Source organism: Squalius cephalus (assembly GCF_949319135.1).
Source record: "Squalius cephalus genome assembly, chromosome: 8".
In the NCBI taxonomy this organism is placed as follows: Eukaryota; Metazoa; Chordata; class Actinopteri; order Cypriniformes; family Leuciscidae; genus Squalius; species Squalius cephalus.
The window spans coordinates 41083747-41111246 of record NC_137129.1 but is presented as its reverse complement, the minus strand read 5'-3'; the positions used below and the strand labels follow the sequence as shown (position 1 = coordinate 41111246).

The 27500-nt window shown below is 39.6% G+C and overlaps 1 protein-coding gene across 4 annotated transcripts in view; it reads left to right on the top strand.

The window, feature by feature from the left end:
- The window catches only part of slc45a4a (solute carrier family 45 member 4a), a 59028-nt gene that overhangs the window by 3001 nt on the left and 28527 nt on the right, over window positions 1-27500 (top strand). For 2 of the 4 annotated variants that reach the window (XM_079879775.1, XM_079879772.1), the window contains exon 3: window positions 20731-21567. In XM_079879775.1, the coding sequence (XP_079735901.1) occupies window positions 21285-21567 (283 nt within the window). In that variant the 5' untranslated portion in view covers window positions 20731-21284. Of the gene's footprint in view, window positions 1-9975; window positions 10318-17914; window positions 18088-20730; window positions 21568-27500 lie in introns of those variants that run through there. The other 2 variants (XM_079879773.1, XM_079879774.1) reach the window with 2 other exon arrangements.

Sequence of the window (27500 nt, the reverse complement as noted above, 5' to 3'; positions counted from 1 at the left end):
TGAGACTGTCTTTGGTTCATTGCAGAAAATACTCAGTAATGGTGTCGACTTATGAATTTACACATGGTTTGTCTTAAAGCATATTAAAAACACCACATAGACACATAAACAACATTAAAAGCTGGATTTTCACCACAGGGGGACTTTAAGAACCTTTTCCACTATAAAGAACCTTTGGTGGAATTGAATGGATGTTAAATGTTCTTTCCATCAATGCTAATGAAGAACCTTTATTTTTAAGAGTGTATGGTGTTCAGTTTGTGAATACATTACATTTGTCTGTCTACTGTTATTGTCTTTGTTTTATTAGTGTTGTCTTTCCTGTCATGCACAGCATATAATTAATCTTAAGAAGAAGGTGATGACTGTAGACATGGACAAATGCCTTGTACACAGCAGCTGACTCTCTCTCTCTCTCTCTCTCTCTCTCTCTCTCTCTCTCTCTCTCTCTCTCTCTCTCTCTCTCTCTCTCTCTCTCTCTCTCTCTCTCTCTCTCTCTCTCTCTCTCTCTCTCTCTCTCTCTCTCTCTCTCTCTCTCTCTCTCTCTCTCTCTCTCTCTCTCTCTGGCACAAGTGGAAGCTCATATTCATTATGTCACAGATGGTTCACTTAGCTTAAGTGTGTAACCGGTGATGTCGTTTGGTTGAGGACAGGGAAACATTGTGACACTTTCACAGTGTTAGTTTTTAGTGGAATCTTTTTGCTTATATTTTGTTACATTTGGGATACAAGAAAGCATTGTAACAGCAAATGAATTTGCACATATCAGATTTAGGCATTGAGGCACGGGAGGTCGTGTTACAGTGCAGACACAACTTTCTATTAAAAAAACCCTATTTTATGAATAATGCTTTGTGTGTTTTAGCACAGCTAGAATGTTGACCAATCAGAACCGAGTATCTTTTTTATAATGCGGCATTATTTTGAATGTGCCTTCGTGAGAATTGTATTTCTCTAGGCTGTTTGACGTACTAATGGATTCAGTGGAGCAAATGAATGCAGTGTGTTCTTCTTCTCTCGACACAAGGACAGTGGCGCTGTACTTCGGTGACTGTTGCGTAAGATCTTTATTTAGTAAAAGCCTCTCAACACTGAGGACTTTTCAGTCCAGGACCGACACTCAAAGCTCTGCGCTTTCATCCTCACAAGCTCTGGCGTGATTTAAAGTGTGATAAAGTAACACATGCCTGTTGTCTCCACAGCTTTTTTTAAAATTTTGATTAGAATGAATTGTTTATGATGATTTATTTAATAACTAATGGTTATTATCAGGGCATGACCTCAACACTGGACATTAACTGGGTTTAAGCAGTGGCGTGTAACGCAGTCACTCCTTCTAGCCACTTTGGTGGGTTGAATTATACATATTTTTCACTTGTAGTCTTTTAAAAATGCATCTGAAATAATAGTGCAATGTAGTGTTGTCAAAAATATCTTTTTTTTTTCATTTTTTTTATGCATATCGATACTGAAATATCTAAACGCTTCCCATATTCATTTTCCACAGAATAGATGCACAATACCAGTCTCTCTCTCTCTCTCTCTCTCTCTCTCTCTCTCTCTCTCTCTCTCTCTCTCTCTCTCTCTCTCTCTCTCTCTCACTCACTTCATTTGCTCCAGATGAATATTGTTGGTGTTACAGGCTTGAATTTCAGCGTGGGATTGAGCTTAATGCGCTTAATTTGACTCATTCCCGCAGATTTTGTGCTCAAACACTCACATAAAGCTGCCTTTCAGTGCTAAATTGAGTTATTTTTCACTGCTTATTGCGCTTTAACAGTCAAATACACACAAAATAATGTCAAAATGCCGGTCTTGGCGAGTGTTCACATAAACACAGTCAGTCAGTTTTACGTGAACGTTAACTGTTGAGAAAGAAAACACATGTGTAACAGTATAATGGATCCGTGCATCAGGTCTTAAAGTGACAGTAGCCTAATAAACATTCCTGCTGCCAAATTATGAGATGATATTATAAATATCTTCTTTATTTTAATAAAGAAATAAATCTGCTTTATTTTATTCTTTTTTTAGGCCTTGCTCTATTATGTCCTTCTGTTTTTAAAGTCCCGTTCTATTTTTCGACGTGTGTGTGTGTCATAAGGTGTAGTGATGGGGACGAGACCGCCTATGCCGAGTCCGAGTCGAGACCGAGTCTTTGAAGGGTCGAGTCCGAGTCGAGACCGAGTCCGTTGGTTAGGGAGGATTTGAACTTGAAACATGGAGTGTACTGACGCCTTTCCGTGGTTAAAACAACATTGCTTCTTATGTTTGTTCATGTTTATTTGAGGCTATAAATTAACTAGAAGGAAGAGATGATCAGTTCACGAGCAGCTTTAACTGATGCTCTACAGCGATCTGTCACTACACATTTAAGAGCCACAAAACGGTATTTATTGTTTAAATTTCTTTTAAAAAATGACCAAATTTGAAAGGCGAGACTTTGTTTAATATGTTTAATATCAAAAGTAACCGAAAAGTAACCTGGTCTATCCTGTCTGTCAGCGTGTTGTCAGTCTCCTCTCTGCTCCGCGATGTATTTTTCACTGCGTGAGAACATGGTGTGGCGTGAGAACGGTGTAGCTTGTCGGACATAGCGACAGTAACTAAGGGGGGCGGGTCTTTGCGAACAGTCAGTTAAAATTTTCTAGTGGTATGTATTCTAGTGGACTAGTGATGGGACGAGACCGCCTATGCCGAGTCCGAGTCAAGACCGAGTCTTTGAAGGGTCGAGTCCGAGTCAAGACCGAGTCTTTGTAAGAACAAGTCCGAGTCGAGTCCGAGAAAGCAGAAATCGGTCTCGAGACCGGACTCGAGTACTACATCACTAATAAGGTGTTAATAGAGAAGAAGGACACAGATGTCGCACAATCACAAGTTGAGCTAGCGATTGATTCCCCAGAGACCGCAGGAATGATTGTGCGAAACACCTTCCTTCGTCCTTCACCCCCCCCGTCCGAGTTCATCAGCTTAAACGTCAGATAAAGACTCGCACATCACGCCAGAGGAGAGCTCAGACTCACAGAGGGCGTTTAGAAGGGCTTCATTAATGTTATTATAATTCTTCACATGTTTCTGATGTTACGGGACGTTCTGAGCGCTGGACTCTCCCACATTATTCAGTTCATGACCTGCTTTGTTTGCAGAGCTCATTGTTTTATTTGCAAAGATGTTGTAATTGTCAAAACTTGTTGCCTTTCAACTTGGATATCCGGTTTCGTGAGTTGATAAATGGAAACGTCTTGTCTGTTATTCACGCTTTGTTATGAGATTAGGTGTTTTTTCTAATGTTGTAAGAAGGCTCTGAGGTTGCTAAGCTGTTGTGTGTTCGTGGACACGCCTCTATTGTGAGGCGTTTTAGCTCTTTCTGTTGAGTTTGTGTGGTGGAGTCTCCAGGTGAGTTCATCAGCTCGCCGCTCTGAGAGAGTTGGCTTCGGCTCAAGAACAACATTAACTGGAGAGCCGGACTGATCCTCTCTGCGTTTGCACTGTGTCTGTCCATCTGTCCAGATACCGGCCGAAGCTCGGGTCACTGCCGCTCTCATATCAGATCTCTGTTTGGGGTGTCGTATATCGTCTCCACAATTAATATCAGTTTTGTATTTTTGTTAAGGTTGTTGCTTATTTACAACCTGGGGCAATTCAGTGCTAAGAAAAAACACTTGATGCCTTCACTGGTCATTTGGTTTTGGTTTTTCTGTGCCATAAAATAAATGGCTTTCTGTGAAACCCAGTGAACTGCTATGCTTGTGTGTGCGTGCGTGCGTGCGTGCGTTATCTTTTTCTTTTTTTTTTAAAATTTGGCTTTGAATTTTATATATATTTTCATTTGAAAAGTTGTAGTAATTTGGTTATGTGCTTATTTTATTTTGACTTCAAATTTTCATTTAAGTTTTTATATAATATTTATATTTTATTTCAACTGTATTTCAATTGACGAGAATAATGTTTTGTTTCGTTTTTATTAATAACACAAGTAATGTGACAATACTCTAAGCATAAACAAGACATATTATTCCCAAAAATGGGATAAAAAAAAAAATCTATTAGTATTGTAATGTCTCTATTAAGTTCACTTATGTTTCACACATTTCTCTTGATTCTTCCGCAATCTTAAAGGGATAGTTCACCCGAAAATGGGCTGGTTTGATTGAACATCCTCACAAAGGTTGATCTTTTGCACATTTGAAGCTCGTTTAAAGACGATTAAAATATGAAATATGAATGACTCTGCTAATCTCTGTAAGCCTGTAAGACGTTCTCCTTCAGTGACGTTGCAGCGTCAGATCTGAGCGTATAATGGATCATCATGAGAGACTCTGTTCTCTCGAATCCTGCCATCTGCACTCTCCATATTCCTGTGTGAAACCTCTGACATCCAGCTCACACTACTTCACACACACACTAGTTAACATTAGAAAATGCAGTCACAGTGTTTATTCACCTTTGTGAACATTAGTTTAAAAATACAACTGTTCATTGTTCATTCAACTTTTGATTGTAATAATGTATTAGTAAGTGTTGAAAATAACATGGACAAAGATTAATAAAAGTGTTTAGAAGATTTTCTCATTGCTCGTACATGTTAACACTAATGTTAACCAATAGAGCCTTAGTTATAAAGAGTTTAATTTATGACATTATTCTATAGCATTCTGTCTGATGCTCAGAAGATGATCAGATGACAAAACTAGCATTTGTTTTACACACCTCTCACTGTTAAACCAGTTTTACTGTAATGTAATATTTAAGAGGAATATTAATGCATTTTAATGACCTAATTAATGTGATGTTTGTCTGCGTCTTGTCATCCAGTTTATTAAGACTTTATATTACATAATCTGCATTAGAAAGCTCTGCGAGTAAGAGTTTTGTTAACCAGAACAGATCTCATAAATGCAGGTTATTATAACTGGTGATGATCTTTCAGATGTATTCTTGCGTAATGCTCAGCGTGTGCCAGCGCTCCCTGAGGGCCGATGCACTCACGTGACCTGCTGATAGACAAACCTGGTTAAAAAATTATGTGAAGAGTTCATTTTGGGAGTCAGACCTTCCAAACTGAACATTTGAATTAACATAAATAATTCAAGTCAGATTGATTAATAATTAAAGCAGCTGAAAGAATAGTGTGTGTGTGTGCGTGCGTGCGTGCGTGTGTGTGTCTCTATGTGTGTGTCTGTCTGTCTGTGTGTGTGTGTCTATGTGTGTCTGTGTGTGTGTGTGTGTGTGTCTGTGTGTGTGTGTGTCTCTATGTGTGTGTGTGTGTGTGTGTGTGTGTGTGTGTGTGTGTCTGTCTGTGTGTCTGTCTGTGTGTCTGTCTGTGTGTCTGTGTGTGTGTGTGTGTGTGTGTGTCTCTATCTGTGTGTCTGTCTGTGTGTCTGTCTGTCTGTGTGTGTGTGTCTGTATGTGTGTGTCTCTATGTGTGTCTGTGTGTGTGTGTGTGTGTGTGTGTGTGTGTGTGTCTGTGTGTGTGTGTGTGTGTGTCTGTGTGTGTGTGTGTGTGTGTGTGTGTGTGTGTGTGTGTCTGTGTGTGTGTGTGTGTCTGTGTCTGTCTGTCTGTGTGTGTGTGTGTGTGTGTGTGTGTGTGTGTGCGCGCCTGCATGGCTAGAGATGAATAGTTAACTAACAGCTCTTATAACTACAGCAAAAAAAAAAAAAAAATACATCTAAAAATGTGTACAAACAAAGACCTTTTTGTGAACTCTAAATATTCAAGAAGGGTCAGATTCTAGACTGTTGACTAATATACAACAAGAACTGTGTTACAAAACCTAGTGAGCTGACTACCTAGACAGCATTTTAGGGAAGTTTTAGACATGCATTATACTGTTTAAAAGGGAAAAAATGGGAAAAAATGAATGCATGATGATGGACAAGAAATTTACATTCTAAAAATGTATTTCTTTGAATACCGAAAAATATTGATGCAAAGGATTAAGTGCGTAAACTAAAAGTAAAACCATAAAAAATTATTTAAACAAAATAAACATTAACTTAAAATAAAATATAAAGAAATCCTTAAAAATAATTGTATTTAAGCTGTTTGCAAAAAAACAACATTTCTCATTTTTGTATAGATTGAAGTGCTAAAATAAGTAAAACTGAATAATGTAATAAATAAAAATATAATAATATTATAAAAAAAAATACTTATAAAAAAATGACAAACTCTGACTGAAATTAAAGTGAAAACCAAATATATGAAAATAAAATCTAGTTCAAAATATTAACAAAAATTAGTATCTTGAAATTTAACCTTGTTTCCACCAGGAAATAAAAAAGGTAATTGCAACTTTTTCTTTTTTTGTTTTTGTCAGACTTATAAGATATAAACTCTCAGTTGCGAGTTCTAAAATCAGAATTGTGAGATATAAACGCGCAAATACACTAAAGTAGTTTGGCGAAACATGCTCCTATAATGATCCCTCGGCCGGTCCCGATCGAGTGCAACCTGCCGCCTCCAGATCACTCACGGATGAGGCTCAGTTTCAGGATGCATGGATCAGATTGCATGTGTTTGTTGTGGACAGAAAGGCAGCTTTTGGAACAGAACTGTCGTGTGTTTCCTAATGCATTTGTGAAGCATACATTTGTGTTTACACTCGGACTAGTTTTTGACTTTAAACTTGCAGTATATATTTGTGTTCTTCTCGTGTATCATGAGGTCGTCTGTCTGTGGCAAAGGCCTCACTTTCTCAGCCTGGAATTTTCCACCCAGGTTGTTGTGCTGTGGGAGGAGCCGTGTGTGGTGTTTTTGCAGATCTTAGTTTGGGAGTTTAGAGTTGTGCTGTTGTTGTGTTTGAACAAGTGTTGTTTCTTCTGCAGTGTGAACGATGGAGGTTTGGATCAAGGACGATGTTGTCAAATGGAACAAAACATCCTCCTACTTTAACTGTGTTCGGAAATGCATGCTTACCATACTATTTCTTCAGTTTACAGTGTGTATGTTGTGCACCGTATGCCCAATATGCATGCAATATCAGAATACAGTGTGCAACTAAGTAGATGTCATTGAAATAAACATGCAGTTTATTTAGGTCATGGGTCAATGTTGCATATTGTTGTTTGTAATGTCTATCATTTGCATGCTGCATACTCTTTCTTAAAAGTAGAGAGTATATTGTCCCAAAACAGAAACTTACCCATAATGCATATTTTTCAGTCGCTGTCAGCAAAAGTTGTGACAGTTGCATTTGTTTCTCTTTGGTTGCAGTTTGTCGTAGTGCTGCACAGTTCTTCGAAGTAAATGGGAAATTGCAATATGGCTTAGTGCGGTTATCAAATGACAAAGGCTGTGATTTAATTCAATACGTTTATGCACTGTGTGTTTCAGAGTGAAGTGCAGCACTGTGTTCATTTACATGCAAGCTGCTCATGATCTGGTGTTTTGAGCGTCTCAGAACGACTCGGTTCGCAGGAAATGCTGCTCTAGTTTCAGTCACATTAACATGTATTTCAAAATGCATCATGCGTCAACTATCAACCATCTTCACAAACATGTTATGAGAAGCGTTTCTCAGCAGAAGAGAAGCTTTAAAGGCACCCAATGCAGTTTTTCGTTTTTCTCAAACAGCGCCCCCTAGAGTCGCTGTGGAGTACTTGTATTTAACGTTACTGTCGTAAAAACACCACTCACGCAGAGCCGTCTCTGCACTCTTCCGACCGCGCGTTCTTCGTTTTCTTCGTTGACTCTGCCATGATTCACGTCTGAAATGCGTGCTTGTGTCTTCCACAGAGGCGGCTTCATATGTTGTTGATGTATGTGACGTCGTGCCGTAAAGCAAGTCGTGATTCTCGCGAGAGTTGGCGTCCTCCACCTCTCAAACTTGCATTGCTGGTTTTGCCAGCGGCGTCTACGAGTTCGTTTACCATCGAAATGATTTCGAAGCTGTTATATTAAACGTACAGTATGTAATTCTACGCTAGGGGTCGCTAACCTCTTTACAATAACAAAGGCGTAGTTTGATGACGCAACATTTGCTAAGAATTATGGATCTTGTCGTCAACGTCAAGCCGACCGATCTAATAATGTTTATGGTTGACTGAATACATCGATACTTTTATCATGACTGAGATATGAAGCAGTTCGGGATTGCTAAGAGACAGCTATCAGCTCCACACGCGACGCGAGCTCCCGCGGATATAAAAGGAATATGGACATTTCATTCTACCGAACTACACGCAGAATTACTACTCACAGGTCAGTTTATTAGACAAATTAAACTTGTGAGGTAACGCAGCGCTGTTTCACTTGGTCTAACATTACACTATCACACTAAACTGCATTTAAATGTGTTGAAATGTATGTGTTAGTTTGTCTGTATGAGACTAGCAGTGAGCTAGATCAACATTAGAATAACATACAGATCATATTCTAACATTTTATCATTGTTGAACTATATGACATTGATTAGTTTTATGTAAATGTGCTCACCTGTTTAATAAAGTACATGTAGGAGCGGTCGAAGTCTCGGACGTGGAGCTCTCGTTTATATACTGTCTATGGGAGCTCTCGGCATCTCCAAAACACCGCGCTGATATTGATTCTCGTTTTAGTTCTCCTTTTTTATCAAAAGTCTGCTTGCCATGGTCCATAATGTTTGAACGAAACAACAACAGTGTGCAAATAGACAATGCGAACTACACAGTTGTCCACGTCTATCGCCTTGGTTACTATCAGAGGGCTCTGGTTGCTATGGCAGTACGAGCGGAACCCAGGGACAACGCGGATATGACGCCATTGACTGCGACAAAACGGAAATAAAGAAACGGGACGTGTCTAAAAATTTAATTACAAATTTCTCCTGATTTGAAAGTTGTTGGAAACATTCGGGATAATGTAAGTACACAACTAAAAAAAATATAGAACATAGATATAGTGATTTTTGCTATTTTTAAAGCAAAATAGTTACATATTGTACCTTTAAGGTACAAATCTTGCATAGTGTGCCTCTAAAGGACTTCCTGTAGTTTTCAGACAAAATAAAAGTTCAGTTGTTTTAACATTTGAAAATGACGAAATTCAGGCAGCCATAAATATTAGTAATATTGTAATTCTAAAATTATAATGTAAAATAAAATGTATGTATTTTTAGTATATTATACCATTTTTTTTTTTATTACAATAAAAGTAATAATAAGAATTAATTTAAAAATATTAGTAGTAGAAGTAGTAATTATAATCATTATTGATATTATTAAATTGTTATTATTCTTATTATTTAAAATAAGAATGTGAAATATTGCAATAGTAATATTTCTTATTTTGTTTTTATTTTTATTTAGTAATTATATTAATAATAATAATAATAACTATTACTATTATTATTTTTATTTTTATTATTTTATAGCCATATTCATATAATCACATTTTTGGCCAAATTGTGTAAACAAGCACAGCAAATCTATTTCTTTTTAAACCGAAAAGCCCTAGTTTGTGGTTCTTTTTGTTTTTGATTATATTGCAAAAATGTATGTTTTTGTGCATTTTGTCTTGCCATCCAGTAATAGCATCCGGATCCCTTCAGCCCGGGTTTATCTCTGTTGCTATGCAACACGTTTTACTAATTCTCTGTAAGGTCTGTCACCATAATTTATGCTGAGCCATGAAATTAATCAGCACAGTTAATTCCCGTTTCATCCTGGACTGGAGTAAGAGAAGACGCTAATGTTTGTTAATGCCGCCTCAGCCAGACAGAGACAGACCTCTTCATGCATTCAGGCCCCGTGCAGACCAGTGCAACCCAACACCTCACCCAACATCGACACCCAGCCTGTCCCAAACACCTGCCGCCCCTTGTGATCCGACTTCATCGTAAACTAACCACAATGTCCCTGTCACCTCCCAGTTGCATTGCAGTTCACCGCACCCTCACACTTAATCGATCAGGAATTTCCACGTGTCAGAGATGGGAGGGAACAAGATAAATAAAGCCCATGTTGATGCCTTGAAATGTTGTGTACTCGTCTGAGCTTTGTGTGAGAGTTGTTTGTTTTCCACAAGAGCTTTTTACGTAGATGTCGGTCCACTAATAGATCGGATCTGATGTGGGAACATCCGCAGAGTTCAGGGGCGATGCTCTTAATTTAGTGCCGTAAAGCCGCATCACATCTTACCAGGAAAACCAAGGGCTCGACACTGACTCCTCCAGTGCCTTCCTCTGTTTGGGAGCTTTTTGGGCGTCTGCCCGTTTGGCAGGACACCGGCTTGCGTTACACACTTTAGCCTCCGTCTCTACTGGCAGCCGATGATGATGATGATGAGGAGGAGGAGTGTCTGACGGTCATGACTGAAAACAGCCTGTGTTCCCTTAGGTACTACTTTTCTCCTCTGTTTGGGTTGCACGTTTCTTGCTCTGTATTTTTGTCTTGTTTTCCAGTATAAGCATATAAACATTCTTAAATCAAGATGCATTTATTTGAGAAGCAAAACTTAAGCTATTAAGTCTGGCTTTAAAGAAAAATGCATCAAAATTAACAACGCATCAAAAAGTTTATGCCTAAAACAAGAACAAATATCTGCCAATATAGGATCCCAAAAAAAAAAATCACCCTAATTCAAAGGATAGACTAGTTGTTTATTTTTCTAACCACATTGAAGGATATATATTTCATGATATGACCGTGTTAATGTATTTGGTCTTGGTGGGATAGATCTGGTACACTGTTGCTGCTGAGCAAGAACAGAGACTTGCCTGTGCCAACACACACACACACACACACACACACACACACACACTGCTGTGAGCGAGAAAGACAAGCGGCTGCTGCTGTACAATATAGTGTACATGAATTACCCGTAGCAGATCTACAGTATACAGGTGGAGCTGGGGAAGGGGGAGGGTTTCTGAAAGTGCTGCACTGTTAAAGCAAATGCTGAACAAGTATTTGAAGTTTGAGCTGCGATCTCATTGGCTACTGATGCAGCAGGAACCAATCAGTTGTGCCCTATAGAGAATGATGTGATTGCATGCAGATTGAGGGTTTTTCCTTTGAGTTTTCCGTGTACAGACGACAATCAAAATGATTCCCATTCACACGGATCGGCTAAAACGACTGAAAACGCTGTATTCTGCTGCCAGGCCAGTAGATGGCGATGAAACACTATAGACTGAACACGTAATACGCATGTGCATGACGTCATCGTCTTCAGAGAGTCACGATTTTTTTAAAAATTGCGTTTTCAGGCACCCAAAATGCTGTTGTCGTGTAAACGAACAGCCAAAACGCATAAAAAGTTTTACGTTTTTAGATGAAAACGGTGTCGTGTGAACAGCCCCTGAGTTAAGGAGCGATCAGACGGCGCCATCTAGAGTTACATGACAGAACTATGTATGTTTAATGAGCTCATGTTTAATCTAAATGGCTGCTTTAATTCTGTGCTAGAGCCTGTTGTTGCTGTCATTGTTTCTCTTTGCCTGTCGGAGGTTTCCAGACAGTTAATTAAAGTGCATGCTTAACATCTCCGTCATCATCCCTGCTAATTACACAGCCATTGTTTGGTTGTCGTATGTTTTGGATTAGAGTGATCTTAACTCTTTTGACGGTTTGACGCAGGAATGTTACTGCACGTGCGGGATCACGCTGATGCAGCACTGGCCCTTTAAATCCATTCTCTGTGTGTGTGTGTGTGTCAGTCAGCAAGATGAGTCACAAGAAGAGCTGGTTATAGAAGCTGACCTGGACACACAACCTGCTGACGCTCGAGATAAGTGTGTGTGTGTGTGTGTGTTTGCGCAGCGGCTGTTGGTCAGGCAGAGAGGGAAGATTTGATGTGTTGATGATGTCACACATTAGGCTCCTCCTCCTGCACTGCAGCACTGCATCACACACACACACACACACACACACACACCTGCAGTGTTTGTTTACATCCCTGAGGAGCTCATGCACTACTGCAGACACACTTTCATTGACGAAAACTGTGTTTTTCTGCATCAGAAGTCGATTGGTTCTCACTCTTAGTGAAGTCATGGAGGCGTGTAGAGATGGATGAGATCAGGCGCAGAATGGCTGGAAAGATGCTCATATTTTTAGCTGGAGAATTGCTAGATGTGATGATCTGGAAACACTTTACAATACTGTTCATTAGTTAACATTACTTAACTACATTTAGTTAGCATGAACTAATAACAGCATTACTTAATCTTTGTTAATGTTAATTTCAACATTTACTACCGGTAATACTTTATTAAAATCTTGTCAACATTAGTTAATGCACTGTGAAGTATCATAAACAAACAATGACCAACTTTTTTTTTATTATCTACACTGTAAAAAAAAAAACTGTAGTTTTACGGAATTTTACTGTTTTATTTTACAGATTTTTCATGTATTTTTGAAATGTGGTAAAAAAAAAAAAGTCAAATTACAGAAATAGACTGCAAATGTACATTTCCTGTGTAAAACTACATGAAAAACATGTAAATGTCATGTAAATTTCTGTAATTTTACGGGTTTTTTTTTTCTGGCACCCCAAGCTGCCGGAATATTACCGTTTTTTTTTACAGTGATAACATTAACACATACAGTAACAAATGTGTTTCTCATGGTTAGTTCATGTTCGTTAATACATTAACTAATGTTAACTAATGAACCTTATTGTAAAGTGTTACCACTGATCTCAAAAATAAACTATTTTTCTATCACTGCTATGCTATTGGTGTTCTGAGTGGTTTCTTTCTGTCTTGAGTTTAATTACTTAAAGTGACAGCATGCCTCTCTAATCACGTGTCTTGTCGAGGAGGAATCAAATGCTGGACGTTGAAGTTTAATAATAAGTGTTATGGGTTTGATCACATTCACACCCCAAGAATGAGCCACAAACACCACTAAACAGCCAAAGTAAAAGCTAGTGTCCAAAAGCCAGTTTGTTTTCAGTGTCTGAACACAATGTCCTTGCGCTCTGGTGATTTACACACACATGCTACTCGTGAGGCCAAATGGTCAAATACTTCAGCTCTCCAGTATTTACTTCAGCAATACACACTGTATGTTTTTGTTATGTCTGACCTTAGTTGTGAAATGCGTTCTCACAGGTGGAAACCTGGCATGGAGATGCAGTTGAAATATTTCACATTGGGATGTTGTGATTTGGATCGGTTATTGCTAGATGAAGGTGTAATCCGAGCGCCACCTGAATCCCACCGTTAATCGCCCTGACCTGATCTCCGTGTGTGCCTCGTGAACCTTTGATAAACTGACCCAAATAGTCCCCAATTTCTCTGCAGTGACGTGGATCTGGTTCCCCCGGGATCAGCGGATGGATGTAGGCCGGATGGGGGAGGAGGTTTTACACACGTACAAATATAAACCCGATACCTCGACTGCAGTCAGCTTGACCTATGAAACTTAGCCAGTGTAATTTGGGTCAGCTGTACAGTGTTGCATCGGGTTCGTGACAGATGCCAATAACAGCATTTTCTTTTTAGTAATTGCTTTAATACTGTTACCTGTGTTATGCAATAGTTTTATCTGAATACTGTAAGTGACAATGCAAAAGAATTTATTTAAAAAAATATTATAAAACTGTTAATTACGGTTCTCAGATTTGATTGGTCGGATGACGTTTCAGTAGCGTTGTGACGTTTCACACTGAATGGGAATCGGGCTGGATGATATATCAAAGTAAAATTTATATTGCAAGATGGGTTAGTGCGATTACCAAATGCGATACAGTAAGTCTATGTGCTGTGGGTTTCAGAGTGAAGCGCGGCACTGTGTTTATTTACACGTGTGCTGCTCAAGATAAAGATAAATGAACACAGCACATATTTTTTTGTTCACGGGCGAACTGTCAAAATAAAAGTTAGATGGTTTGACATTTAAAAATTAAGTTGTAAATAGTTGCATTGTAATTTTAACTTCTTTTTTGTGACAATATATTTCTTTTGTTTAATATTTTTATCTATTATTAATATTATTATTAATATTATAGTTATATTAAATTGGTTAAAATGGTGTGTTTTTTTATTTATTTAATTTTATTAGTAGTATTATCATTATTATGCTGACATTATGGATACTAAAAGAGGTTTGAGTTGGTTCTTGTAAAAAATGTGAACCCAGATTTTGGGGTGAGAATGGTTCGCACAAAAAAAGTCTTCAGAATTAAAAGTAATTATGATGTTTATGTTTTTTAATGTTATGTGCAGATGCATTGCCCCAACAAAATATCTCTAGATTGATTGATTAATTCCTTCCAAATATAGCAATTAAAATAATTTACTGAAAATTCCTGTATTTTTCCAATCACATTTATATATGTTGCAGAAAAACAAATGATCACAATGTCATTTTTCCCAATGTTGTGCAGCCCTAAATGGGGATGCTAATGGCTATTAAATAACATTCTCCAGGAGTAAACTCCTAGTATCAGCCCGATTCTCACGCCCATGCTCATATTGTTCGTTTTGTTACAGTAAACAATCTCTGTTTGTTGCTTAGAAAATCAGATCTCTGCGGGAAATTGCCACCTGTAATCTTGTGTTTTTGTGGGCGACTTTTTCTCCCAGCCGCTGAACTGAACAAACAGCGTTCTTATCTGTGTCTGTTATTTCATCCCACAGCGTTACTTGACCTCTCATTCTCTCACACTCTCTCAGGCCCTTGTTTTCCCTCACCTCACGTGTGAAAGACATGCTCTCTGTGTAAACCACCTTAGGAAAGGCTGTCAAATCTGCATCTGCGTACTGTACTCTAAAGTTCATCACTGAAAGGTGATGTGTGTAATTTCTGCACCGCTGAAGTATGACACCACACACACCATATCATGGAGGGGTGTAACGATCCCCTCATGTCACGATTCGATACATATCATGATACGATATTATTGCGATACTCCAAGACAGATGATAAAAGCTTAACAAAAAATGTACTGTTGATTAAAATGCTACATTTGACATTACATTGTGTGTGTGAATGAACAGGCTTGGACTTGTGCTGTAACCCAAAGCACAGGACAATAGAGACACCAGAATAACAATATTCATGACTCTGAAAATACTGAATTATTTTAGACGAATATTTGCACTCTTTCACTGACTAGATATATCTAAAATAACGTAGGACACTTTTTACTGGTAACATCAGACATTTGGCATTATCAGGACACACAAATATTCCCCCCATTGCTTTATTATACATTATATTCAACATTATATATATATAGTTTAATGTAGTACTGACACCAAAACTCTAATAACTATACATTTCCAATAATTTTTTTATTTATTTATTTTTTTGACTGCTTAGAAGTCAAATGTCGGCTATGTGTGACAATGCAAAAGTGTGTGAGCCCTTTAACATGAAGAGCACAGTTCAGACGGTCCCTCGTGGGCATTTTAAGATCTTTCTCTCTCTCTTTCTCTCTCTCTCTCTCTCTCTCTCTCTCTCTCTCTCTCTCTCTCTCTCTCTCTCTCTCTCTCTCTCTCTCTTTGTTTATGTCTCTCTTTTTTGTCTTGCGTAACATTGAGATGTCAATAATGCTGAAGCGCTGTCGCGCGTCTGGCTAATGCGCTGCTAATGAGTCAGACCGATCGATTGTTAATTGCTGACTGTGAGGAAATGTGGCGTGTGCTTGTCATGTCTGAATGCAGGAGGATCATGTGATCCCAGGTGTTGGGAATAAACAGGTTAAAATTGGCTGCAGATCTGTATGTTATGCTAACTGCTAAACCTAGGCTGTGTCTAAAATAGTTTGTAACCTTGAACTTTAAGAGGCATCTCAACACCTCTCTGTCCCTGATTTAAGTGTGCAATGAGGGCGTTGCTCCCGGGAAAGTGGATAGATAACACAAGCTGTATTAACCGTTGGTATTCGTAGTGCTCAGGTGCATTAATAACATAAAGTACCTTTCTGAAATAAATAGCATTGCATGCATCTCGTTGAAAATGCACATATAGTTGAGAGCATGCCAATCATTTTTTAGGATGATTGTTATCACACTCCACTTGTTTAGTCGTCGCTGGCTCGTTCACCTGATCCTCATGCGCTCTGCTCCATATTTGCTCCCTATCTGGTTCATTGTGTGTGTGTGTGTGTGTGTGTGTGTGTGTGTGTGTGTGTGTGTGTGTGTGTGTGTGTGTGTGTGTGTGTGTGTGTGTGTGTGTGTGTGTGTGTGTGTGTGTGTGTGTGTGTGTGTGTGTGTGTGTGTGTGTGTGTGTGTGTGTGTGTGTGTGTGTGTGTGTGTGTGTGGACAGTGGCCATCGAGGTCGCTCTCTAGGTGATCTTGATTTATAGCACTGTGGTTCATTCAGACCTCTGCACCATTTGATCAAACACACTTTGAGCATCAGCAGATCTGATGGAGAGATGATTCATAATTGTGGAGAGACTGATTGTGTGTGTGTGTGTGTGTGTGTGTGTGTGTGTGTGTGTGTGTGTGTGTGGTGTGTCACTTGAGTGATTGATGTTACCGTTCCCTCTCTGATCTCTTGCGGTTGTCTTTATAACTGATGGTTTAACATTATGCATGTGTAAGATGTCCTGAAAAAAATCAATGCACTGACACTGACAGGGCTGGTATAATGCCCTTTTCACAAGACGTAAAATAAGTCTCTGATGTCCCTAGAGTGTGTATGTGGAGTTTTAGCTCAAAATAGTCCACAGTTATTTTTATATAGCATGTTAAATTGTCACTTTTTGAGGTTGAGCAAAAACACACAGTTTTTGTGTCTGTTCCTTTAAATGCAAATGAGCTGCTGCTCCCGGCACAGGGGGCGGAGCTACAACAGCTTGTGTCCTTTTACCTCACACACACATGCACTGAAAATTTCAAAAACTTTTAGCCTTTTATGTTCAAACCGACAATGATGACAATGATGGAGAGACTCAAGAAGAAGAGACAACATGTAGAAGAAACAGGACATTTCTGAATGGTTAGTTGATGAATTTATGTAGCTTATGTGTAGTTATCTTCTAGTCATTGATTAGCATATTCTGTCATGATAATCTATAAATCGTGTTCAGGGGGCGGGGTTTATGTAAATTCTAGGGTTGGTGATGTCACTAACCCGGGAGGAATGGTGTGTAGTCTCTACCAGCCGTCTGTTGTAGTCCTTAAAAAGTGATTTCTTTAAAAGCAAATATCTCCCTTTGCTTTGAACTTTGAGCGTTGTAACTTTGCAGATGTTGATTATGCTCAAACAGCAACATTACACACTAACTAAAGTTAGAAAAGTCAAATCATAATCAACCACCCCTTTAAACAAGCAAGACTTGACAAAAAAGTGGAAAATAGTTTTCCTGTTCAGTGTGATGTTTAATATCTGACAAACTCTGTCTTTTAGCCACTTGTTGACACACATCTCAGTCCATTCGTCCGTAATTGTGTTTTGCACGTTTATGAGAAATTGAGACACTTCAATGTTGTTATGTAAGAGTCTCCGCACAGGTGAGGAGGGAATGAATCCCTCGCCTTCCCACCGACAGCTCAAAGTTTTGTTTATCGATCCCATCACATTCAGACGGTCTCTCGGCCTCTCGGAAAGGGTATAGTCCGAGTCAGTTTTCTGCAGGATGGCAGCTTTCCTCTGACAGGCCGTTGAGAAGTTTTTCCACAGACAGTGGAACCGAATCCAGCGCGACCCGTTCGGGCCCCTGTTCCCTTCTCACATGACAGGCCCCGTTCGCTGCAGATGGTGCGTTTGCCAAAAGCCACTGAGGAGAGCAGCTCGACACCCTTTCAAGATCGCTTTGAGTGTGGCTGGTTCTGTAATACGTGCGTTTATTGGCTTATTGCTAATGGCGTGAAGCTCTCAGTGCCAGTTTGGGGAAACTCAACACTGTTTGAAATGATGGCTGAGGAATGATGGACGGCAGAGAGTCTCGGCTGGGAGCCCGTCTCAGCCTGTTAGACATTTTACAAAACTGTCATATATATAAATATATTTATTTATTTATTTTATTTTTGAACGAACAGACTCTGAAGTGTTTATTATGCAGCTCCTGTCACGCTGTCAGATGTTTCTGCACATCGACTGACAGAAGAAACTCTGCAAAACTCCTACTTGAATCCAGCCTGACAAAGATAATGATGTGAATCTCTAAAAAGAATAAAAATACATGACACACAGAAATACTGGGTAAGAAAAGTCTGTTTTAAATTAGATTTATTACATGCAATGCCGCCTTTGAGTTAAGTAAAAAACAGAATTTATTTGGGCTAAATAATCTGTTCCTTTTAGATCAAAATTAGTAAAAAAAAAAATATATATATATGTGTATGTATTCCTTATTTTATACACATTAAAGTAATACTATAATGTTATGTAATAATTTAAATATTTATAATTAACATTTGTCTTGATTTGTTTGGTGGATGGAAAATTAAATATCAATATTTTAATATTTTATACACATTAAATAAATATCATAATATTGTGTAATAATTTGGATAATATTTCTAATAAACATTTATATTAAAATAAAATTTCATATTTTATGCACATTAATTTAATATCATAATATTGTATAATACTTAACATGATATTAATAATAAAACATTTGTCTTGCTTTGTATGCCAACTTGCATGGATCTTTGTTTTCCACTGCGGTTGTTGTAATGCATTCAGGGATTTAATGTTTTACTTGAATAAAGTAGGTAAATGTCTGTACATTTTAAATTAGATTTGAAATATTTTTAATATTTTCAAGATTTAATATCAAAATATTGTATAATAATTAACTAAATGTTTATGAATAACAATTTGTCTTGCTTAGTTTGCCAACTTGGATCTATATTTTTATTTTTTTGCATTTAGTTTCCTAAATTTACTTTAGTAAACTAAAGTAAACATCTACTTTGTTACTTCTGTAATTATGCTTCTTACTGCTTAGACAGACACATTAAATGTGTCTTCATAAGCAGCTCAGTAGGTTTCGGAGCAGATCCTGTGTGTCCCGTTGACTCCGGCTGAGGATGGAGTAAGGATTAGATAACCAATCAGCTGGCAGATCAGACATTCGCCCCTGTGACCCCAAGGTGCCACATGGGAATCCTAGTCAGCTGTTCCAAATGTATTATATTTAAATACCCCTCACTTCATTACTACGCTGAACAGAGCTGTAATCTGATAGTATTTGTCTCTTATCAGAGTCTCACATGATAAACAAGCCTGCAGGAGCCTGAGATCGAGAACCCTGTTCTGATACAGAGGAAGAGCACAGCGTCACTTATCGACGCCCGGACTGACTGACGGTTTTACTCACTGTTTGTTTTTGGTGTGGCATTCAGGAAATGCTTGTTTCCCTTCCTCTTTGCCTGGTTTCTGAATCCTCAGAGCCGTAAATAGCAGCGTGGTGTAATCAGGAGACTCGACCCACACAAACACAATGTGGGCTCTGTTGCTCCAGTCTGAACCTTGAGCGAAGCGCATTGTGTTGGGTCTTAAAGAGCCCTCTAGACCGCAGTCATGTTAAGAGGGTTATGAAGGGCCACTGCGGAGCTGATTGTTTGTGCACACTTTAATGCTTTGGACTTTTAGCGGGAATTTCCGTCCTGTCCTGAAACGTGCCATAATTACAGCTGCATTTTTAGCGCTAATCTCTGAAGGCTCCATGCATAATCCCGCCAAATATGTTAATTCTGCTATTTGTTTGGAGTTGAATTTAAGAACCTCAGGTTAAATTAAAACAAACAATGAGGAATGTTCTAGAGAAATGCTTCAGGACAACATGCAAGTGCATCATCAATGCATAACACTGCAGTTATTGAACATTTTTGAGTGAAACAGCAATATTGAGCGGGAAGTAATATGGGGCGGGGCTTAATATGATGGAAACAACCTTAGCATTGAGTCAGTGAGTCTTGCATGTGTGAACACCGCAGAGCATGGTGCTCGCAACACCAAGGTCATGGGTTCAATTCCAAGGGAATGCATGAACTCATCAAATGTAATACCTTGAATGCAATGTAAGTTACTTTGGATAAAAGTGCATAAAAGTTCATGCATTGATGGGCATAAAAGTACATGCATTTATTGGCATAAAAGTACATGCATTGATGGGCATAAAAGTTCATGCATTGATGGGCATAAAAATTCATGAATTGATGGGCAAAAAAGTTAATGAATTGATGGGCATAAAAGTTCATGCATTGATGGGCAAAAAAGTTCATGCGTTGATGGGCATAAAAGTACATGCATTGATGGGCATAAAAGTTCATGCGTTGATGGGCATAAAAGTTCATGCGTTGATGGGCATAAAAGTACATGCATTGATGGGCATAAAAGTTCATGCGTTGATGGGCATAAAAGTACATGCATTGATGGGCATAAAAGTACATGCATTGATGGGCATAAAAGTACATGCATTGATGGGCAAAAAAGTTCATGCATTGATGGGCATAAAAGTCCATGCATTGATGGGCATAAAAGTCCATGCATTGATGGGCATAAAAGTCCATGCATTGATGGGCATAAAAGTCCATGCATTGATGGGCATAAAAGTCCATGCATTGATGGGCATAAAAGTTCATGCATTGATGGGCATAAAAGTACATGCATTGATGGGCATAAAAGTACATGCATTGATGGGCATAAAAGTTCATGCATTGATGGGCAAAAAAGTTCATGCGTTGATGGGCATAAAAGTACATGCATATTGTGTGAGACCTTTTTTGTGAATTTAAGTAACTCTCTCTCTCTCTCTCTCTCTCTCTCTCTCTCTCTCTCTCTCTCTAACTCTCTCTCTCTCTCTCTCTCTCTCTCTCTCCTTCCCTCTTTCAGATTGATCGGTCACTCCATGGGGATTCTCCGGTGCTCTCCATCTGGTTTCTCCTGCCCTTCACCCCTCGGCCTGCCCTCCACCCTCTACAGCACCGCCTCTATAAAAATCATGAAACTGGTATTAACTGAATGGCAATTGATATGGATTTTTACTGTTTCCAGTAGACAGTAAACACACCTACACACACACACAAACACACACCAGTACATGCACACACACACACACACACACACACACACACACACACACACACACACATACACTCACTCACTCACTCACTCATTCACTCACACACACACACACACACACACACACACACACACCAGAGGGAGTGACCTCATGATAGAGTCATATCCTCCCCTGTCCGACCCAAATCCCCCGACTCGGCCCGTCCCAGGGCTCCTGCAAGAGGCCTTATTCAAACGCCACGTTTCAGGATATATACCTCTCCCTGAGTCCAGTCCACGGCTGAGCTCCTCGACGGAAAGGCTTTATTCTTCCTAGATTTGTGTGTTGTTTGCGTGGAGCCACACGTGACCCGTGCTCCGAGTGCATGCCGACGACAGCAAGGATGGCCCCGCACAACACCGAGGCCGACGCCGTGCAGATGCAGGCCGTGGAGCCGCCCGTGGAGAAACATGGAGGAGGAGGCGGGGCTAATGGAGTGGGCGGGGCCGGAGGGCGGGCCTTGGAGTGTCAGGAGGGGTCAGTCAGTGAGGTTTCTATAGACCGGATCCCACTGCGCCAGTGGGTGATGCACGGAGCCATCATGTTCGGGCGAGAGTTCTGCTATGCCATGGAGACGGCGCTGGTCACACCTGTGCTGCTGCAGATCGGTGAGACTACTGACCAGAACATTCACATCACAAGAAACCAAATCAGAAATCGAACACGGCCTTATGCACACATCTGATATTTGTGCCTTGATTTCTAGCTGGTTTATGATGTTTCGCTCTACTCTTCTGCAGCAGGTGTGTGTGTGTATGTGTGTGTGTGTGTGTGTGTGTGTGTGTGTGTAGCAAGTTTTACTTATTCATTTCTGCTGACATTTTTGTGTGATGGGTAGGTTTAGGGGTCGGGTGAGTGTGTGTGTGTGTGTGATGGGTAGGTTTAGGGGTCTGGTGAGTGTGTGTGTGTGATGGGTAGGTTTAGGGGTCGGGTGAGTGTGTGTGTGTGTGTGTGTGTGTGTGTGTGTGTGTGTGTGATGGGTAGGTTTAGGGGTCGTTTTAGTGTGTGTGTGTGTGTGTGTGAGATGGTAGGTTTAGGGGTCGGGTTGGTGTGTGTGTGATGGGTAGGTTTAGGGGTCGTTTTAGTGTGTGTGTGTGTGTGTGTGTGTGATGGGTAGGTTTAGGGGTCGTTTTAGTGTGTGTGTGTGTGTGTGTGTGTGTGTGTGTGTGTGTGTGATGGGCAGGTTTAGGGGTAGGGTTAGTGTGTGTGTGTGATGGGTAGGTTTAGAGGTCGGGTTAGTGTGTGTGTGTGTGTGTGTGTGTGTGTGTGATGGGCAGGTTTAGGGGTAGGGTTAGTGTGTGTGTGTGTGATGGGCAGGTTTAGAGGTCGGGTTAGTGTGTGTGTGTGTGTGATGGGTAGGTGTAGGGGTTGTTTTAGTATGTGTGAGATGGGCAGGTTTAGGGGTCGTGTGTGTGTGTGTGATGGGCAGGTTTAGGGATTGTGTGTGTGTGTGTGTGTGTGTGTGTGTGTGTGTGTGTGTGTGTGTGATGGGCAGGTTTAGGGGTAGGGTGTGTGTGTGTGATGGGTAGGTTTAGGGGTCGTTTTAGTGTGTGTGTGTGTGTGATGGTAGGTTTAGGGGTCGGGTTAATGTGTGTGTGTGATGGGTAGGTTTAGGGGTCGTTTTAGTGTGTGTGTGTGTGTGATGGTAGGTTTAGGGGTCGGGTTAATGTGTGTGTGATGGGTAGGTTTAGGGGTCGTTTTAGTGTGTGTGTGTGTGTGTGTGTGTGTGTGTGTGTGTGTGTGTGTGTGTGTGTGTGTGTGTGTGATGGGCAGGTTTAGGGGTAGGGTAAGTGTGTGTGTGTGATGTAGTGTTGTCAAAAGACCCGGTACTTCGGTACCAAGACGGTACTAGAAAAATGTAAACGTCACGGTACCAAGTTTTCTTAAGTACCGGTGGTACCGAGGACCCATTCAAACCCGGTTCCTTGATGCACATGCATGCACTGAGCGCGTGCAGTTGCGCGTCCTCTTTATTAAAGCGCTGAGACATGGCGACCGGCGGTGCTGCTGATGTGGTGACTGTAAATCCACTTGTTGATAAGAAAGGAGGAAAGAGACACATATGGAAATATTTTGGATTAGGCTAATGTCACGTTGCCATAAGTGGCCGTTCACATAGCGCGTTTTTTGCGCGTGCAGATTCGTTATTCCAAATGTATTCCATAATAGAAGCGACGCGGCACGCTCGTTTTTCCAGGCGTGCCTATGTTCATGGTTGCATAGCAACGACAGACGCCACGGAGCGCTTGTGGTAAACAGAAACTTGTCATCTCCGAATGCAACGTTACATGAGGAGAGTAAAGATGGAAAGCTTTTAAAGATTAGTTCCATATAAATTCACAGATAATTTGTTGTTTTGTCGTTACTGAAAATCAATATTGACCTTGTATTTGAAAAAGGATCCTCATATAAAAACAATACTAAAATTCAGAGTAAGTTCATTCGCATTCGGAGATCGACTATTTTTGAAACGGTGTGAACTGCGCTCTCCATGATGACGAGGAAGTATCAGCAAAGAATTTATTGATTTCTAGCCCTTTGGTACCGAAATTGGTACCGAGAACCATGGATTTTCACTGGTATTGGTACTGAATACTGAAATTTTGGTACCGTGACAACACTAGTGTGATGGGTAGGTTTAGGGGTCGGGTTAGTGTGTGTGTGTGTGTGTGTGTGTGTGTGTGTGTGTGTGTGACATGTGCTCGTCTGCCAGTTCATAGATTATGTAAACGTCACCCCAGGCCTGTATTTCACTCATGCAAGCAGCTGTGGGTCTGGAGGAGCAGAGGTTTTGTGTTCTTCATAATCATAATGCTTTGAACAGCAGTAACTCTCCTATCTGCTCATCCTGAGCAGCCCAACAGTGATCCCCGCGGTATTGTTCACTTATATCTACATAAGTGTGACTTAAATCTATTACTGCTAACATTTATTTTTGCCTTTTTTCATGAAGGAACCCAACTCTGTTAAAGTTAACATGAAATGGTATTCATAATCACAACCCATTTTAAATCCACAATTTGCTGTATTTTTTATATTTAGCAGGATAATCTAGAACGGGATTATTTTTATATTATTTGTGTTTTAAAATAAGTCTCATTGCTCAAGGCTGCATTTATTTGATCAAAAATACAGTAAAAACAGAAATATTGTGAAATACTATTTAAACTGTGATCAAAGCTGAATTTTCATCATCATTACTCCAGTCTTCAGCGTCACATGATCCTTCAGAAATCAGTATAATATGATGATTTGCTGCGGAAGAAAATGTTTTTATGCCAGAAACGGCACAGATGTGTGTGTGATCTGTTCTCTAGTGCTCTGATGGTTTGTGAGTCTGGTTCATACCTGTCAACACTCCCGTTTTCCCCGGGAGTCTCCCGTATTTCACACCCATCTCCCGCCCCCCTCCCGTTTTGTTATTTCTCCCGTGAAACTCCCGTTATTTGTATGGCCCAAACGTCATTATATGAATAATCACATCAATATATTATTCCAAGGTTGTCCAGTTGCCAGATCTTGTATGAAACCCATCTTACTCACTTGGCGAGAGCCCTGTTCCTGTCCAGTGATGCAAGATCGGCGGCGTTTGAGGGGCCCCTAATTGGTACGGGGCCCTGGGGCGGCCGCACCCACGCTATCTCCGCTACAGGCTACCAGAGAAAAAGTCTCAGCTGTGCTCACATTTGTAAACCGTACAGTTGCTTTGGTTTTTCAATCCATACCCGCTTCGCCCCGTGGCTCAAAAGGGACACAACAAAAATAGGGACACACGAGAAAGCCAAAATAGAATGCAAAATTTATTAACAAAATAGAACTATACAGGAAAAAAAAAAAAAAAACTACGTGCAACGGTAACAGTGAGCAAATTTATAATCAGTGCACGCTTTCGCAATCGTTGTTTTGTAAATCATTCTTTCGCAATAGTTCTTTGTAATATTCAGTTCCTGTGAAAAATTGTGAAAGTTACACAACAATATGCTGATTGATTACATAACAATATTTTCATTCCAGTGAAAATCTGTTCCAGTTAATGGGAGTATACACAGGTGATGTGTAATATTCAGTACCAGTAAACTCCACCCGCTGGAACAGTTTCTTGACATGAAACCGCATGTGGTTGAACTGAAACACCCCCAGGCCTCTCGTATTTTGGTACCCGAATGTTGACAGGTATGGTCTGGTTGGTGTTTGTTGCCAGATCTGCTCATACAGGCATCTATCGTCAGGTTTAGAGTCTGAACACCTGCTGCTGCTTTAAAGTTGATCACCAAAGGCATGATGCATGATCGAAATAAATATTATGTTGTAAAACAGTAGGTATCTATCTCTTGAAAACTCTCTGTTTGCACCCCAAAAGAGCTGTTGTTTTCAATATTGTGAATTTGAACTGCAGTACCCATTTCAACCACTAGCTATCAATATTACATACTGCACCTTTAATTGCAGTGCAAGTCACTTTTGCATCTGCTGAATGCATAAATGTAGGCAGTTTCACACCTTCTTTTCATTAGCTATTAGCTACACATCTTGCTAGACCTTGCCAGCGTACCATGACAGCAACTGAGGATACATTTACTCTGAACAGTGTTTTTCTCTCCATTATTTATTGTGTAATGGTGTCTTTGATTTCAATGAACTGCTCCTTCAAAGAGCCGATTCAGTCATCGCTCAATAATCCGTGCACGTCACTTTACGACACTTTACAATACGGTCCCAGTATTTAACACGAGTTTATGTATTAACTAGCAATGAGCAATACATTTGTTACAGTATTTGTTAATATTTATCAATTAATTTAAGTTGAAATGACAACATCCAAGTTGATTGTACTTACATTTAAGACAGCAGCTTTTTTTTACAATGTGCTGTTTATCACAATTTTTTTTTTTTTTTTTAGTGTTTAAGTTTGATTCCCATGTTTTTGTGCTAGAAAAAAAACCCTGCTAATTTTTTTCATATTCTGATAATGATCTAAGTTGTCTGTAGAAAGGTTATCTTGATTGTCGTTTAAGTATGCTCTCGTTTACTCTGCGCTGCATATCATTGGTGATTATATAAACGAATGGAGGATTCCCTGGATTAAAGGATTAGGTTGAGGCCAGTGTGAGTGCAGTCATGCAACATGCTAACTTTAGAGTCTTCTGTGACTTTGTGTCTGCAAAGATCAGGCACTTTGTGTCCGAACGACAATTGCAGAGGATAAGAAGATCTGTGGAGGTTGATCCGCCTTATCGCCAGATTACTTGATTAGCTGTATTTGTTGGAAAAAATGAATCCTTCTAGAATGACTGGGGAAGTTTGTTTCTGCCATGTAATAAAAAAAGGTGATGTGACATTTATCTCAGAACTCTCACTTTATAACTTGCAATTGAAAAAATAAGGGGGGGGGGGGTGCAATTGCAAGTTTATATCTCACAATTTGGACTTTTCTTGTAATTACCATCTTTATTATTTTATTCCGTGGCGGAAGCAAGCTTCCATAGTGGTGGGATTTTTTTGGGAAGTGCAAAATATAATTAATTTAAAAATATCAAAAAAAAAAAAAAAAAGTTTTACTCCTGAATATATATTTTTTTTCCCTGATTTTTATTTTATTTTAGATCTCCTGAGTTCTACTGTAAAATAAATCAAGTATTTAATAAAGAACAATTTATCACATATATTAATTCAATTAAATTGCAATCTGCATGATTTCATAATCGCACAGTCACATTGCGATATCGATTTTATTTCAATATATATCATGCAGCTATACACCATGGCATTCGTGTGTGTGTGTGTGTGTGTGTGAATCTGCCCATTTGAAATTCCCTCTTTTAGAGCATTCCACATGCAGAGACAGAAAAGACGGATCATAAAGGCAGAGGGAATGTGTGGCCCGTCGCTGGGTTGGGAATGTGTGACTCGGCAGATTCCGAGGTTCGGGAATCCCAGAATGCTCAGCTGGTTTGGGGGTAAACGGCAGCCATGCCGGGTTTTTTTTAAGCTAGTAAATGTGTGGAATTTTGTGAAGGAATTTTGCTTTTCACAGACTGTGGATTTCATACATTCTGCAATGATGGGAAAAAAACTCCCACTAAGCAAACAGACCTCATTCCCAAGCATGCAGGCCACAAACAAACGCCCTACACAAGCCACAGAAATGTGTTGATATGCTTTGCAAAATGACCTAGCAGCTGTAGATCACACACACAGTGTGTATGGTTATGTTTGAAGCAGCACACTACGTTACTTGCACCATGTCTGCTGTATGTGGGACAACCTAGAACATTTGCCAAAACATGCAGAATGTTGAATGATTTGCAGTATATTGGACTATCAAATTTTTTTAAATAATAACACAAATAACTACACATATTTGTTAGTCTAAATAAATAAAAAATTACAGGGAAATCTTGGTTCTAACTTTATAAGAAACACATATATTATATTAATTATAAAAACGAAATTATATTAATAATACATTTTATTTAAATACATTTTGTGTGTTTTTTGTGTGTGTGTGTGTGTGTGTGTGTGTGTGTGTGTGTGTGTGTGT